At 39.9% G+C, this 15,017-nt stretch overlaps 1 protein-coding gene across 2 annotated transcripts in view; it reads right to left on the reverse strand.

Annotated features, from left to right (window-relative positions):
* Positions 1-15,017, reverse strand: part of Prim2 (DNA primase subunit 2) — a 207,820-nt gene that overhangs the window by 32,725 nt on the left and 160,078 nt on the right. For both annotated transcript variants that reach the window (XM_087898051.1, XM_087898050.1), the window contains one exon: positions 2,204-2,330. In XM_087898051.1, the coding sequence (XP_087754177.1) occupies positions 2,204-2,330 (127 nt within the window). The remainder of the gene's footprint in view (positions 1-2,203; positions 2,331-15,017) is intronic.

The raw sequence follows: 15,017 nt of genomic DNA on the forward strand, positions 1-15,017 counted from the left end.
AGGTCTACAACTAAGCCAACCCAGAAACAGAGTTTAAATGAAAAAAAAATCACTAGGCAGGCTACACATTCTGAGGAAGCTACTGCCACATTCCTAAGAGGTTGGGAAGCTGATTAAGGAGAAAAGATGCCATCTAAAGTAAGCCTTCAGGGAGGATGAAAGCAGGCTCTTCCAGCAGATGATGGACAATAAACCAGCACTCGTGAGGTGCTCAGGAAGCACCAGAGCACAGTACAAGGGAAGACAGACCACCTCTAGCAGCAACAGTACCGGGCATGTGACAAAATCAAGCATGGTGTCAAGAAGTCATGAGGTTTCAAAACCCAAAATAATCTGCTCTTGTTCTGGCAAGATGATCTGAGTCAGGGTGACAGCCACCTTGTTAATAAAAAGTTCTGACCAATAATTCCTCCAAGAAATAAAAAATACTTGCAAGAAAGGTTGAAATTTAAGGTCTTCTTGATGAAAGACAATATTCCTGACCATCCTGAGTTGGCTTATTATGGAAATGCAAGATTGAAGTTGTATTTTTATTATTTCCTAAATTGAGTCCACTACTTGAGCTCCTTGATCAGAGCACCATCTGATTTGTCAAGGCCATAAACACTTGCCTGGTTTAATTGCATTAAATCAGTACTGATACAGGTCCTAACCTAGACATGGTACAATGTAGGAAATGTTGAGCTCCTGTGAAGCTACACTGAAAACCAGAACTAAAAATGCCTGATGGAAGAATTTACCAGCATGAAGCCATGAATGACTTTAAAAGCTTCCTGGGAACAGTAAAGGAATAGGGAAAGCTACTTGCATTGAAATACAAGTTGGTATGAATTTGCTAACATGCTGATGAAGGACTGGAGGAAACATTGGGTAACAAACACACAATTGAAGAAACTTGTTGAGACCCCTATATAGGGAAATGGACAGAAAATTGAGGCAGAATCAGCAGTGGAACATTCCAGAAATGATTTAGGCTTCTTATTAACTAACTATTACATCTTAAATTAACACATTAATAATCTATGTATCACCATGAGGTTGTGGCCTACCGGTAAGGTTCCACATCTCTCTCCTCTGGCAGCTACATGGCACCTCCCTGACTCTGCCTTCTCTCTCCCTGCATTCAGCTTAGTTTTTCTGCCTAGCTCTATTCTGCCCTGACACAGTCCAAAGCAGTTTCTTTATTAACCAATGGTAACAGAACATATTCACAGCATACAGAGGGGAATCTACTACATCAGACTACAGGCTCTGTGCTACCACACCAGGTTTTAAAGTTATAAAAGGACAAAGGATGGAATGAAATCCTCAGGAAACACATAGTTAAGAGCTCCCAGATGACCTCTAAAGAATCACAATGCTGGGGTAGTAATCTGACAAACTAATAAGAGATAATTTATTATTATAGTTTTCACACACACACACACACACACACACACAACGTTCTCCAACAGAAAAAAAAAAGATGAAAACCTACCAAATACTGAGTCTTTGCAAACATTTCTATCACCTGGTCATAACATCCACCCATTCAGAGCATCAGAGCTCGCCTGGCCTAGGGTCACCTGACATGATATTCCCAATACTACACCACAATGATTACATCTATCACGCTGGCCTCCAAAATATTGATACCAAAATATACCGTATCAGCTCATATCAAATAAAAGCAAGGACAGTACATTAATACGTTATTATTATAGTACGTCACTATAATTATTCTATTATTGTTAATCTCTTGCTATGCCTAATTTAGAAATTAAAATTTACTATAGCGTGTGTGTGTGTGTGTGTGTGTGTGTGTGTGTGTGTGTGTGTGAACAACTCAACCAAACTGACATAAATTTAACACTGGGACTTGTTTAAACTGCTCATTTAATCTCTGTTAATCAGATGACAGGAGTAAGAAAACTAATACACTGCTCCTCCACACATGGCTTTTTGAACATTAATAAAAAGCACAAACAGCTCTAAAACACTCTTATCTTCTAAGACCTTTGCAGAACACGAGATACAGAACAGTGGATGAAAGAGAACGGGAAGCCTGCTCCGGCACAAGCTGACCACGGCTGAGTGGGCTCAGTAATAAGACAGATCACTGTCACGGTCTCCAACCTGACACATACACAGACAGGAGCTACCACAAGCTAGGTCCTTCAGCAATGCGAAAAGTCATTCCCGAGCATCCAGCACAAGCACTTACCATGATAATCCCCTTGGCTTGGAGGATTGGTCAGGATAATCTTCATGCAACTGAAAGGCGTATAGTCTGTCCTCTTGCCTTCCTTTCCAAAGCTGTGCCGGATATTGTAAGAGTAACCCTTATCAAACTGAGAAAAAAAAAGAGACCAAGTCAGTCAATACAGTAATGGCATCAGCACCAGCTAGGATCAAACTAAGGGATTCAGTGATCATGGACATGCATAATCTATGTATCTCCTGGGTTTCTGTGACACAAATGTAACACACATACACACACGGAAACAAGGTTTTCCTATTAATGCCCTACCTACTTGTCTCTGCAGCACACTAAACAAACTTTTTAAAGAAACAATAAAAATCATCTTAGATAGGAGAAAGTTAAGGTTATAATCATCCCCGCCTCTGGTATCTAATGGGCATTGTTCCAGCAATCCCAGTGATAATTAGAATCTACAAGTCAATGTCCAATAGCTCAAAACTGAGTGTAATATTTGTATTTAACTTATTATGCCTCCCATCTACTTTAAATGATCTTCAAATTATTTATAATAAGTAATACAGTTTAGATGCTATGGGAATAGCTGTGGCACTGTCACTGGGAATAATAGCAATAGAAACATCTATGTGTGGTTAGTACAGACACAACAATTTCCCCAAACACTTCAATCTGAGGTTCACTGAGTCTAAGGATATGAAAGCCCAAAGCCATGAAGGGTCAACTGCTTACTGATTAATGGTGAGAATAATCTGTTGCAGAAAATAATCAATTTTCCCTCCTTGATTTGATTTCAGAAACTATACTAGGTGGAAACCAGTCTAGCCTCTCTGTCCTCCTCCTAAACTGTCCTTTAAATTCTACATCCTAACTCACTCTACTTATGAAGTGCCTCTTAAAATACTGAATGCCATCCTCTGCATTTCCACTCTGGGAAGCAAGCTGTCAGCAAATGTCTGATGAGTGGATGAGCCACTACAGGTGCCTCCCACCTGGAATCCCTGCCGTGGTGTTCATAAAACAAGATAATGGTGTGGAAGGGACTTTAGAATGAATAGGATAAGAGGTGGAAAAGGGACTTAGCACTCACTGAAAGGCACTTAGGTACCACCAGGCATACTGTTGGGTGCTTTCAAAAGTGCAATCCCATTTGATCATTTCAAATAACTGGTCTCCCTATGATGACGGTACACAAGAGGAAACTAAAGTTCAAAGAAATGAGGCAATGTAATATAACTCAGACATTAAATAAATAGCGGAGTTGAAAAGCATGCGAAATTGGAAAAGTCTGGTTCCAAAATCCAAGTTCTTTCCATAATACTGCTCTTCCTCAATAATAAGATATTCAAAATCATAGGTTCCAATATATCATTTTAGGTTGTAACTTCTTTCTTTCAAAAGATACTTCATCTTGGAGGCCAGAGTTGCGAGCTGACTCTTCTTCCACACCTCAGTGGCATTTCCCTATGCACCCCTATACTCCTCTAGGATAGTTCTCATCACTGCATATTTGGTTTCCATTACACTTGCCTGTGTTTATCTTATGGCTTGTTAGTGTCTGCTGTGTACTGATCAGTTTGGCGGTCAGTTGCTCCTGGGCTATCCAGCACTACACCAGTATGCAAGAAAATAAACTCACTGCACGTGGAAGAACTCCTTGGTCTACTACAGCATTTGAAAGGGCATTATTCTATTTTCATGCCCCCATCAAATGTTTTCAGGGACTGATGTTTGGTAATTTTCTAATACCTATATTAGGTGATGCCTATAACTCATTGGTCAAGCAAAGGCAGACAATGTACCATTGATAATATGTTTGATTAAAGGATATTCGATGTGACAGAATATTAGGTAAAATCCAACTTGATGGAGGAGTGTGTAAATTAAGGTAAATTTCTCACCTAATTATTTCAGTAAAAACTATGAGAATAGCCGGGCATGATGGCGCATGCCTTTAATTACAACATAGGAGGCAGAGACAAGTGGCTCTCTGTGAGTTCCAGGACAACTAGGACTGTTACACAGAGAAACCCTGTCTAGAAAAAGAAAACAAAACAAAAATGAAAAACTATGAGAACGAAAACCAAGTTTCTAAAATAACTGTCATACTACAACAAATGGCAGATCATAAGAGCCTTTAAATAATAGGAGAAAAATCTTAGACTATGCCCTGCTTTTACTACTCAGTAATCTCACAAGCCTTCAAAACTAAATTCTCAGAAGCTGTAAGTGGTTCACAGAGCACATCAAATGTTCTTCCATGACACCCAGGCAATACTTGCTAAGTCTTGAAAAGCCACAGAGCACACATAACGAGTCATTTCCAAAGGGCATCTTCAGAGTTTTGAATCTAACAGTCAGAATAAAACATCTATAAAAGGTCATACTTTATTTCCATGCTTCTTTTAGATAAAATGCATATTCTGGAAAGCTTGAAGAAAAAGTTCTTGAGCAAATTTTCATGTGAAATTACTAAGCATAACACTAAAAGTATTACATAGATGGAAGTAATGGGCAATAAACTGAAAACCTGAGTGTGCAGGACAGGTCTAAGTTTCATCCACATTAGTGAGCACAGGGCACACCAATATGGCATTTGCTCCCCCATAAGGTTTGTTATGAAACAACCCAACAAATATCAGGTAGCTGGAGATGCCAGGCTTTGTAATGAGTGAGGTAACTTACAAAGGGTCTGACTTCACTCTCATCTTTCCCAATCCAGGCCACACCCTTAAGGTCTCTTTCCCTTAACTTCACATCCACTGACCCACTTACTCTTTGGCTATAGATCGTCACTTGCTGATGCTGCGCCCGGTTCTATAATATTCTCTCTCCTCATTCTCAACTACATTCTCTCTCCTCTAGTAGTTCCTAAAGAAAACCTGTTTATATTGCTTTAATTACTGTCCAGCTCTGCCTTTAATTTACCAACATTATGGTACCGCAACTCAGAGCTGACTGCCATCAGGTCCCTCAATCATAAAACACCAATCCAACAATCCAAACTGAACCTGTGTTTCCATCTGCATTAAGGTACGGGTAACCGTCTACTGAGGCATGATGCAGGCAGGTTTCACTCCTAAGATTCCGAGGACAAATGCCTACGGATTGGACCATTTCAATAAGCTCAACATAAGCTTTAATCACTGAAATTTAAAATACACTTAATAGCCCTAACCTATCAAATGTCACCACTTAACAGGACAAGTCACAGAGTGGTTAGTTGTTGACCTTTGACCATGGGCTGACTGGGAACCACAGCTCACTGCCTTGACAGCTCCTCCATGAGACCAAACTGAAGAGAATTAGACTTTCTCCTTGGGGATAAAGCAATAAGGACTTTTACAAACATTTCTAAAAAGTAACTGTCCTCAGCTTCTGCTAGGTTAGGATCCTCCTGTCAGTTTTATTCACGTTTAGCTTCTATCCACTTTCCACACACAGTCTCCCTATTTGTCTTTGCCTGGTCACTTCAGTCCATTGCATCAGGGGAAAAATATTTTCTGTCTTATAGCAGCGAGGATCATATATGTCTGTTTACATAAAGTCACTATAAACTAGTCTGCCTTGTAGAGAATACAAATTATAACACTATAATACTTCCCAGTGAGAGGGATGAAAGGCTGAATAACAAAGTTCACTAGCCTTAATGAGTGCAAGCATTTAGTTACAGGATTCAAATCTATCTTGTACAAAAAGGTTATATGCATAGATTTGTGTTGTGCTTTTCTTTGCAATTCGAGTGCTGCATCACTTACTTACATAAACCACACAGATAGGATTCACTGCAGAAAGACAGCATATCAAATCGAGAGAAATGACGCAATGTTTGAAGGAAGAGAAATGCTTCTTCTCCCTCTTGGTGTGTTATAGGCATGAGCCCAGATAGCTAGCTTCATGTAGATTATGATCAAGGTTCTGAATTAGAGCTGAAAACAAAGCGGTTGTTGTCTTGTAACCAAACAATACGTTATTGACAGATTGTGTTCTCAGCAATGCAGGAAGACGACTCTACCAAGGGAGGGCTATGTAAATTTCATTGTCTGGCTTCAGGTTATCTGTTTGTTTCTCAGCATCAGTGTGGTTTCTCATTAAGACACTGGATTTATGTTGCCATGCTATTCTTTCAAACGATCTGCACACAAGAGACAGGCACAGGAAAAGATAGAAGGAAAATGCTTTTTCTTCCTTCAGTTTTACCACCGTAGAAATGTTTAAAGGAAACCATTATTTCACAATTCAGATGCTCCGGACCCATAATAAATCTTTCATTCTTTCATAGGAATTTAATGTTAAGATTAAAATGTCAGTATTAGTTTGGTCAAACACGAACATATCCAAAGAACAACCAGAAAATGGCAAACTAACAGCTGAATACAGACTCATCTGCTTCCATCTGTAGTGCATTAGTGAACAAACCAAAAAACTCACATGTGCCCCCCCACACAAAGCACACATCAAACTATGAATAATAAAATTATCTATATTTCATATCAAGTCTCACATTAAATGCTAATTTTCAAACTGCTTAGTAACTGTCTATTCTCACGCTATCACTGAAGTACAGACATGTGTCGTTATCAATGGAGATGCTGTCTGAAAAAGTGTATGTTAGGTGGGACTGTGAGAGGAGAGTGCATATTTACATGATAGTGTGCAATGACCATCCATCAGTGTGGTCTCTTGCACAACCCATAGACAGGAAACATATGGGGGTTACTGCTGGCATAATATGGTGTGCTTTTACAGTTTGGTGTTTGCTTTTGTTCAGTGCTATAAACCAATGCCAGGGCTTTGAACATGCTAGGCAAACACTCTATCCCAGGCTATATCCCCAGTGCTATAAACGTATAAGTCATAAAGCCCAGTGGTCAAGTGCTTGCCCAGCATGTACACAGTCCTGGTTAGATCCCAAAACTGGGAGTTGAGGTAAGACAATATAGTAAATATAAATATGCAAACATAATCAATTATCATCATCAAGTATTATAAACTGTGCTCAGATATATGTGCTATGCTTTTATCACTTGGAAACCACAAACAAGGGAGAGCAATACTGCAGTATGAAGACCTCCTACCACACAAGTGGTGCATATCTGGCCAAGACATCACTCTCTGGCGCGTGACTGTGTATAGGACTAGTCAGCTGACTATAATTCTGCTGGCGGATATCTGAGTAACAGAGTTCCTCAGCAGTGACTCTGAACCTCCAGTCTGTGCATAGTTCATTCATTGAATTACAAAACTTCTCAACTATTTACCATACGTGGTGAAGGACACAGATGAGATTGTCCAAATATAAAAGAACAAATATATCTTAGCTGTGTTTAGCAATCTATCAAACTCCACTTTCATGTCTGGGTACATTTAAAAATTCAGTAGATAAAACCTACCATTGGCACTACAGACGTAACTGCCTATTTTATGGGCTCTAAGAGAGCAAGCTGAGGGGAAGGAGGCGACAACCAATGCAGAAGCAGACATTCTCTCTTGCGGTGGCTCTGTTCACCATGCAAGAAGAATACTGGACATGGTTTGGGATGTGTTGTGACTGAAAAATTCTGTGCTGTGTTGTCTCAGGAGAGGTAGAGAGTCAGCATAGGACATACTAAGTCTAGATGAAGGAGAGACATCCTGAGGGTAAAAACCCCTTAAAGACAGAGATTTTGTCTATTTCACTAAATTCTGTGTTTTCTGCACTTATTTGGCACATAAGTAATAGTTGTATAAATAACAGTCAGGGCCACATGGACTTGCTGGGTTACACTGCTTTAATCTATACAATTGTCAAGTTTCATGTATTTCCGGTTGCTGAAACTTTCTCATTCTACAACCTCTCTTAAGGGACTGAGATTTAAAAAGTGTCATGTTTTTAAAGAAAGGATGTGTGGAGGAATGGAGTAGAGTAAATGCCTAGTCCTTGCTCTGTCTGCCAGTTGTTGGTTCTCCCTCCCTTCTGACTTTCTGCCTAGTGCATCAGAAGTACCGAATGAAGACAGAAATGACCCTTTCCTCACATCTCTTAAGTTATTATTAGTAGGGGAGTGCCAATACTCCTGGCTCTCTCCAGAACTTGACAATAAACTCCTGTTACTAAAGATAGCACGCACTTGAGTCACAGAATTCATACTCACCTGGAAGCCTCATCCCTACAGACTAATGTTCACGGTGCTGGAAGGTGCTGTGTCTGAATGTTGATCAGTTTTAGGGATAGGATCTCTGTGTTAATTGCCATCTACTAGAACTGGCTATCAAACACTGCTAGAGAAAAGTAAACCTCAATCCTACCCAGCTATGAATCCTGCAAGCTGCAACTGTCCTGACAAAATAGGCCCACTGGTGTAATAGTGATACAGATGTTATAGGAACAACCAACCACTTTTCTGACTGGAGCAAAGGCCTGATCCATGACCTAGCACTGTCAACAGAGACAAGAACCTATGGTCATAGACCCTAGGAGGGAACCCAATACATTATTCTTCTAAATGCAATGACTTTTTATCATATCTATAAATCAGAGCCAGTTCTCAATCCTCATCAGAGAAGGCTCTCCTTGAAGTAGATGGCAATTAACACAGAGATCCTACCCCTAAAACGGATCAACATGCAGAGCAAAAAAGACTGTGGAGTACCCATTCCTGCCTTAAAGCTGAGGAACTTTTGCTAAAGGGGAGATGTACAACATGCAGACTCACATCAATTGTGACAGCATTTTATAAGGCCTTCAGAAGCTCCAGCCAGACAAAATCTCAACATAAGAGGAGGAAGATGAACACAGTCCCACCAGGCTGAGCAACTACTGGTATTTGATAGTCACTGGGAAAAGGTGTGTCAGTTTCCTTTAATGATGTGACCTCTAACAGACTAACTACACAGCAGGGCAGGCCTCAACCCCAAGACTAGCTGGGAAATACATACTGGACTTGATGGGCAAAGAAGAAGAAAATAGAGGACATCTCAAAGTTGAATGGGAAGGGGTGGGAGGTTAGTAAGGAAAAGAGATGAGGGTGGTGAATGTGTTCAAAATACACTGTATGAAACACTCAAAGAATTATTTTAAAAAGATCAAAAGTTGTCACTCATTATAATAAGTATTCTATAACAGCATTCCCCATAGTCTGATCACCATTTTAGAGCTAAGATAACAGAATAATATGATTAGCTCACTAAGTCTCCAAGTTCAGTTTTGTGCTGGATTTATTTAATTTCTTCCAGCTATATAAAAATATACAAATATTCTCCTACAGCAAATAATTATGTTAAAGGATTCTTTCCCTTAATATAACTGTTTTAATTGTTTCTCTATGCTACATCACACTTGAATACACTAAGAAAAAATCAATTGCTTATAATTTTACTTTAACAGTTTATTTCAATATATTATTATATGAAATATTTCTCTTCATGAGGCACATTATCTTTAAATACATACATATGAATAATGTTCCAAATTACCATTCTGTTATAGAAATTTCTGTTGCAAGTTTTTAGATTACTGTGTCATAAACTCAATATTAACAGAAATTATTTTCCATTCTGTTTTCAAGAAAGGCTGCTCCTAAAAAAAATAACTTTCACATTAATTCAAATTTAATCATTTAAATGGTGAGATGCTATGACAAAGAAAGCTAGGGACAACTGCAAATCTAAGAATGGGACTCTGCCTGGACAGCTTCTGGGATCACAGGCCTATGAGCCTCTTCATATGCAGATGAATGTTCATTGAAATTCAACAGCTGCCTCTGATGTTCTCTACGGCATACAAATGAGCAGAAGCACAATGAGAAACACAACATGTGTAAAGTTACAGGGATAATATTTTGATGTGCAGCTTTAAAGAGTAATTTGTGGAATACTAATAATCCCCAAATCAATTTGTCTCTAAAGAAATATAGCCACAATATTACTTTTGAAACTTGAGTAATAGCAGTGAAGCCCTCACCAAGCAACTACATGAGACATTTTCCATAAATTCTGAAGAATTTATCTTCTCTCAGTACCACCCAATTCACAACTGACAACATTTGCTCCTTAGATTTGTTTCGTGCACGCACATACCCAGTTAAAAGGCTTCAGTTTATCCCTATTTGAGTTGTGTACATCCAACCCAGGTAGATAATGGCTTGTGGTGGAGGGGCATTCCTGTTTTCTATGTCCACTATTTTCCATAGTGAAAATCTTTTTAAAATTATGAACTAAATTCAGTAGGTGTGCACATAAACATACAGTGACTTCCCAGATCTCCACTTTTCTTGGTTCATATCATCATTTTCTATTTCTTCTTTCTGTTATAAAAACATCATGCACCATGAACCTGCAAAATGTTACGTGGCTGTTTAAGAAGCGCAAGCTGAGCAGCTCCTGAAGGGAACAAGGTGACATGGTGTGCAAAGGAAGTCATCTCAGTTCCACCGTGGGAACACTGCACCCAAACCTCCCTCCCATGGCTGAGCCAAAATTCAATACTGAAACAAGTAATCTCAAATTCCACATTTTGGCTGCTGCTCAACACTATTCCACTCGCTTGGGGAGGCAACAAAAGTCAAATAAAAGAAGCCTTAATCTGTCTTTTTTTTTTTTTTTGCTGCATAACACGGACAACACCTTGTTTATTAATTACACTTTTTCCTTAAAGAAAAAAACAGCAGACACTGGAGAAAAAAGGCGGAAAATAAAAAGGATGGATTTTTTTATTATTATTTCAAAATTCTGTTTAGAGATACAAAGTAGTATTCCCAGATGATAAAGCCTATGAAGCTGGGCATTTCAACAGGAAAGGTGGAAGAGGTTGCCACAGACAGAGGCCATGTGCATAAAGACCCCTCCCACAGGCTGTACAGAATTAACCAACACTCAGTTCCACCTTGACAGCTTAAGCAATCGCTGTACCTTCCCTAAGTTCTGAAGAGCTCTGAGATGCGGTTATGAACTTATGTCTTCAAGACTATGCAGCAAATTAGTAATGGTATTTTTGGTTCCTTGCATATCTTACGTCAGAAGTGAATACATTCCTGCCACTTTAGTTCTAAGTAACAGGGTGGGAGGTGACAGGAAAAATGGACGTAACCCTTCCCTCACTGACCTTTGCTGCAACAATGACGTAGAGTATGGATGTCACCTCTAGCTTTGCTGCCTAAAACTCAAAATAGCAATGCAATGAAACACAAGTTATTAAAGAAAAGTCTTTTGACAGGAATAATAGACATTCTAAAGGAAAGTGATCCAAAGGCTTTAAAAGAAATGAGAAAATGCATTTGATGCATTTTTATTTGAGTTTTATTGAGGAATACAGGCATTCCTTTCATTTTATCATTATATAAATCAAGTAGATTTTTTCACACAAAATTCTATTAGAAAACTGCAAATATGAATATCTTAGACTCAAAAAATTTATTGAAATGATATCAATTTAATGGCAACTTTAATAAAAAATATTCTTCTTATTGTAAAGCTGAGAGACTATACTTATTCCTGACATGTCTCACTAAAACTTGATGACCAATGGGAATATGACGCCTCATTAGTCATGAAATAGTGAGACTAAACTCAAACTAAATGATAAGCTGGCGTTCACAGTTCCAAACCTGTGCCTACTTTCCGGCAAGGCTGAGTGAGCTGTGATGCTGGTGCTCCTTCATTTACTTTGTTCAGAGAAACATTTTACATACATTTTTACACTTTTATATTGATTTTGCTTAAACTGAACACCATGAAACAAACCCAGTTCCACCTTATACATAAGGGAACGGTGGCTCTGAGCAGAAAGTGCTCATGAGCTCTGCACCATCAGGGAGTGAGTCAGCTGAAGCTGCACTCACATGGAGTCTGTGTACCTGAAATATCTTGTTGTGTGTGTGTGTGTGTGTGTGTGTGTGTCACAGTGCACGTGTGTGGCGGGGGGGCTGTCAGAAATTCAGTTCTCTCCGTCCACCCTAAGGATCTCTGGACCAAACTCAGATTGTCAGGCTTGGCGGCAGGAACCTTTACCTGCTAAGCTGTCTCACTGACCCCGAAAATGTTAATTTTTAACATTGTATTAATGTGTTACAAATCTGAATGTGAAACCGAAACCACATCCAATAATACTTTCAAAGTAATATTGTTCTTCCCATTTCCCAGACTGAAAAATAAACACCCAACAGCCAATTGCTTCTTTCCAGATCAAATACACTGATCTGAAATACACGCGGTGTAGTGTAAGTTGTAGATTAAGAATTGTCTGGTTATATGATTAGATTTGCCTTGTGCAAGTACAAAAACAAAAGCCATTCTGTCCACAGATACTACGGTATTTCACGGCATCCCGTAAAAGTGCTGTGAGATTTGACTTTCCTAGAGTAGGGTTGGTAGCTACAATGAAATGCCGTCATGTGGGCATATGAGGTTTGAACTACCACACAGAAAAACACGCTTTCTTTTTCAAACAAAAAGCCTCTTTTAGTTAAATCAAACAAATAACGTCCTTCTTGAAAACACAGTGAATAGTGTATCTGCCTGCAGCTCCACAGCCAGGCTGGCAAGGACCTCGGCAACTCACCTGGGCCATGCTGCAAAGTCACCAGTCCCACAACCAGAACCCTAAAAATCCATCCTTTCAACGTTCAGTACCCAAGTATTTTGTAAGGTTTGTACAGAAAAATTACCTAAGTGATAAGAGGCAATGCTGCTTGTAGATGCTATAAAACCATGGAGACAAAGAACTCACTGGGGTGGCCTAGATTAATGATGGTGAGTGGGAAAAAGTCACCTGCCTGGTGATCACAAAACACTGAGAACCACATCTACTCAGATCATCAAGCAGAAGAGCTGAGACGACGGCTCTTGGCTGTCATTATCAGCTGGACAGTCAGAGAGCCCTGCCGAGGCGACAGCACAGCTCTGTCACCCCCTGCGCTCCGATTCCTAGGACTCTCCCGGGTGAGCCTCTGCCACTTTCTGTAGAGATGTCCCTGTCGCTCGGCAGCTGCTGGGATGATTTAGCAAACTAAAGAGATGATTTCTCATGCACACATAATTCCCTTTCACATCCTAGATGAGAGAACAAGCAAGAATAACAGAGCTAACCAAAGCAAAGGGCGCAGAAGTGAGAGCTGACGGCTGATGAATTCACCTTGCGATTACACATTAAACACGGATGCTAAAATGTAAACTCTTTTCATTCAATTTACCTCTACTCCAACAAATATAAAAGATTTTTTTTTCAAAAGAGTCTGAGTTACAGACAATGAGTATTCAAGAAGGAAAAAAAGTATAAATTTGGGGCTTAGAAAACTTCATTCCTCAACAATATTCTGTTTTTCAAGAAAAATCAATATTACATTTTTTTCACTCATTTCTACTTAGTACATTAACTTAAACAAGAAAATCAAAACCCAATGTTCTCTACAATGCTACCTGTTGTTAATATTGAACCTTCCTCCTCCTCTCATCTTAAGAGGCACACAAATACTAACGACCAGAAACTTTTAAGCAAATACAAAGCTAACGTGCACAACACTCCTCTACGTGGCTGACATTGCTGCCAAGAACCCGCCCAAAACTGAGATGATAGCCGTCATATCCGAATGAGAACACGGGACAAACCCCAGTGAAGCAAAGTCACACCAAGAAGCAAAGTGCGCGCAGTGACTTACTGTGAACCCGTGGAGCTGCTAAGGCTCCTTCTAAAGGGGCACAGCATCCACATGTCAGGAAGAACTTCATTCCCAGAAAACTGACTTAACTCTGGAGCTGCCCACACATGGAAGATGTTATTTCTTTAATTTGCTGGGAAGACGTTTCAGAGTTTTTAAGGTGCTGGCCTGGCTGTGCCCTGTGGCTTTAGACCCAGGGTTCTTTCTAGCGTTTAGGCTTCGCTGGTAAGGCAGAGTTGAAAGGACGTGTGTCTTTGCAAAGCACCTGCACAGAGATACACCTGAAGACTGTAGTCCGGCCCTTTTCATTGTATCCAGGCTTCTCATTTCACTGCCCCTTAATAGCTAGGAAACAGAATCCTACAGACACTTGCCTTTCCTGGACGAAAAGGTAACCTACTGAAATACAAAAGTACGACTAGAACAGCTTCAGTCAGTCCCATCTTTAATACCACAGTGGTGCTTGTTTGTGAATACAGAAAGCCCAAGACATGTAATAAGGAAATAACACTGAAAATGTGTTTAAGGTGAGTAATACTTTCTTCCCTAAAACATTAGCACAAACCCACAGCTACTGCACATGGTGCTTCTCCCTTCCTTGGTCCAGGTCGGGCAGTTTCACACCAACAGTAAGGTGGAGACTGAGGAACAACCTGTGCTGCTCTTTACAATGACAAATCGCACACTTACCCCATGTGGACCATAGCACACTAAACGGTACCACTGCTGCCTGGCTGCCTACTTATGCACCTAGGAAACTGTGATAAATGCAAGTGTTCCACTTCTCATGGCCAAATACAAAGCTCTTTCAAATTCTCAGAAAGGTTATACATGGTACAAATCATTTATAATGCAGGTTCCCTTTCAAAGAAGGCACAAAACATACTTGATAACTCAAGAAAAAAATACAGTGACGAGCTTTGCTAGCACAGTACAGAGAAAAAGATAAGAAGTGCAAAGGACGACAATTACCCCAATTGTCATCAGAAAGCTTCCATCCGTAACTGACGGAAACAGATGCAGACCCACAGTCAAACACTGGGCAGAGCTCGGAGACTTCTGCTCAAGAGAGGAAGAAAGAATTACAGAAGCCAGAGGGGTCAAGCACACCACAAGAAAACCCACAGAAACACTAACCTGGCTCATAGGAGCCCTGAATGGACTACCTAAGCCCACTATAATATGTG

The sequence above is a fragment of the Myodes glareolus genome, chromosome 18 (genome assembly GCF_982192425.1).
Source record: "Myodes glareolus chromosome 18, mMyoGla1.1, whole genome shotgun sequence".
Lineage (NCBI taxonomy): Eukaryota > Metazoa > Chordata > Mammalia > Rodentia > Cricetidae > Myodes > Myodes glareolus.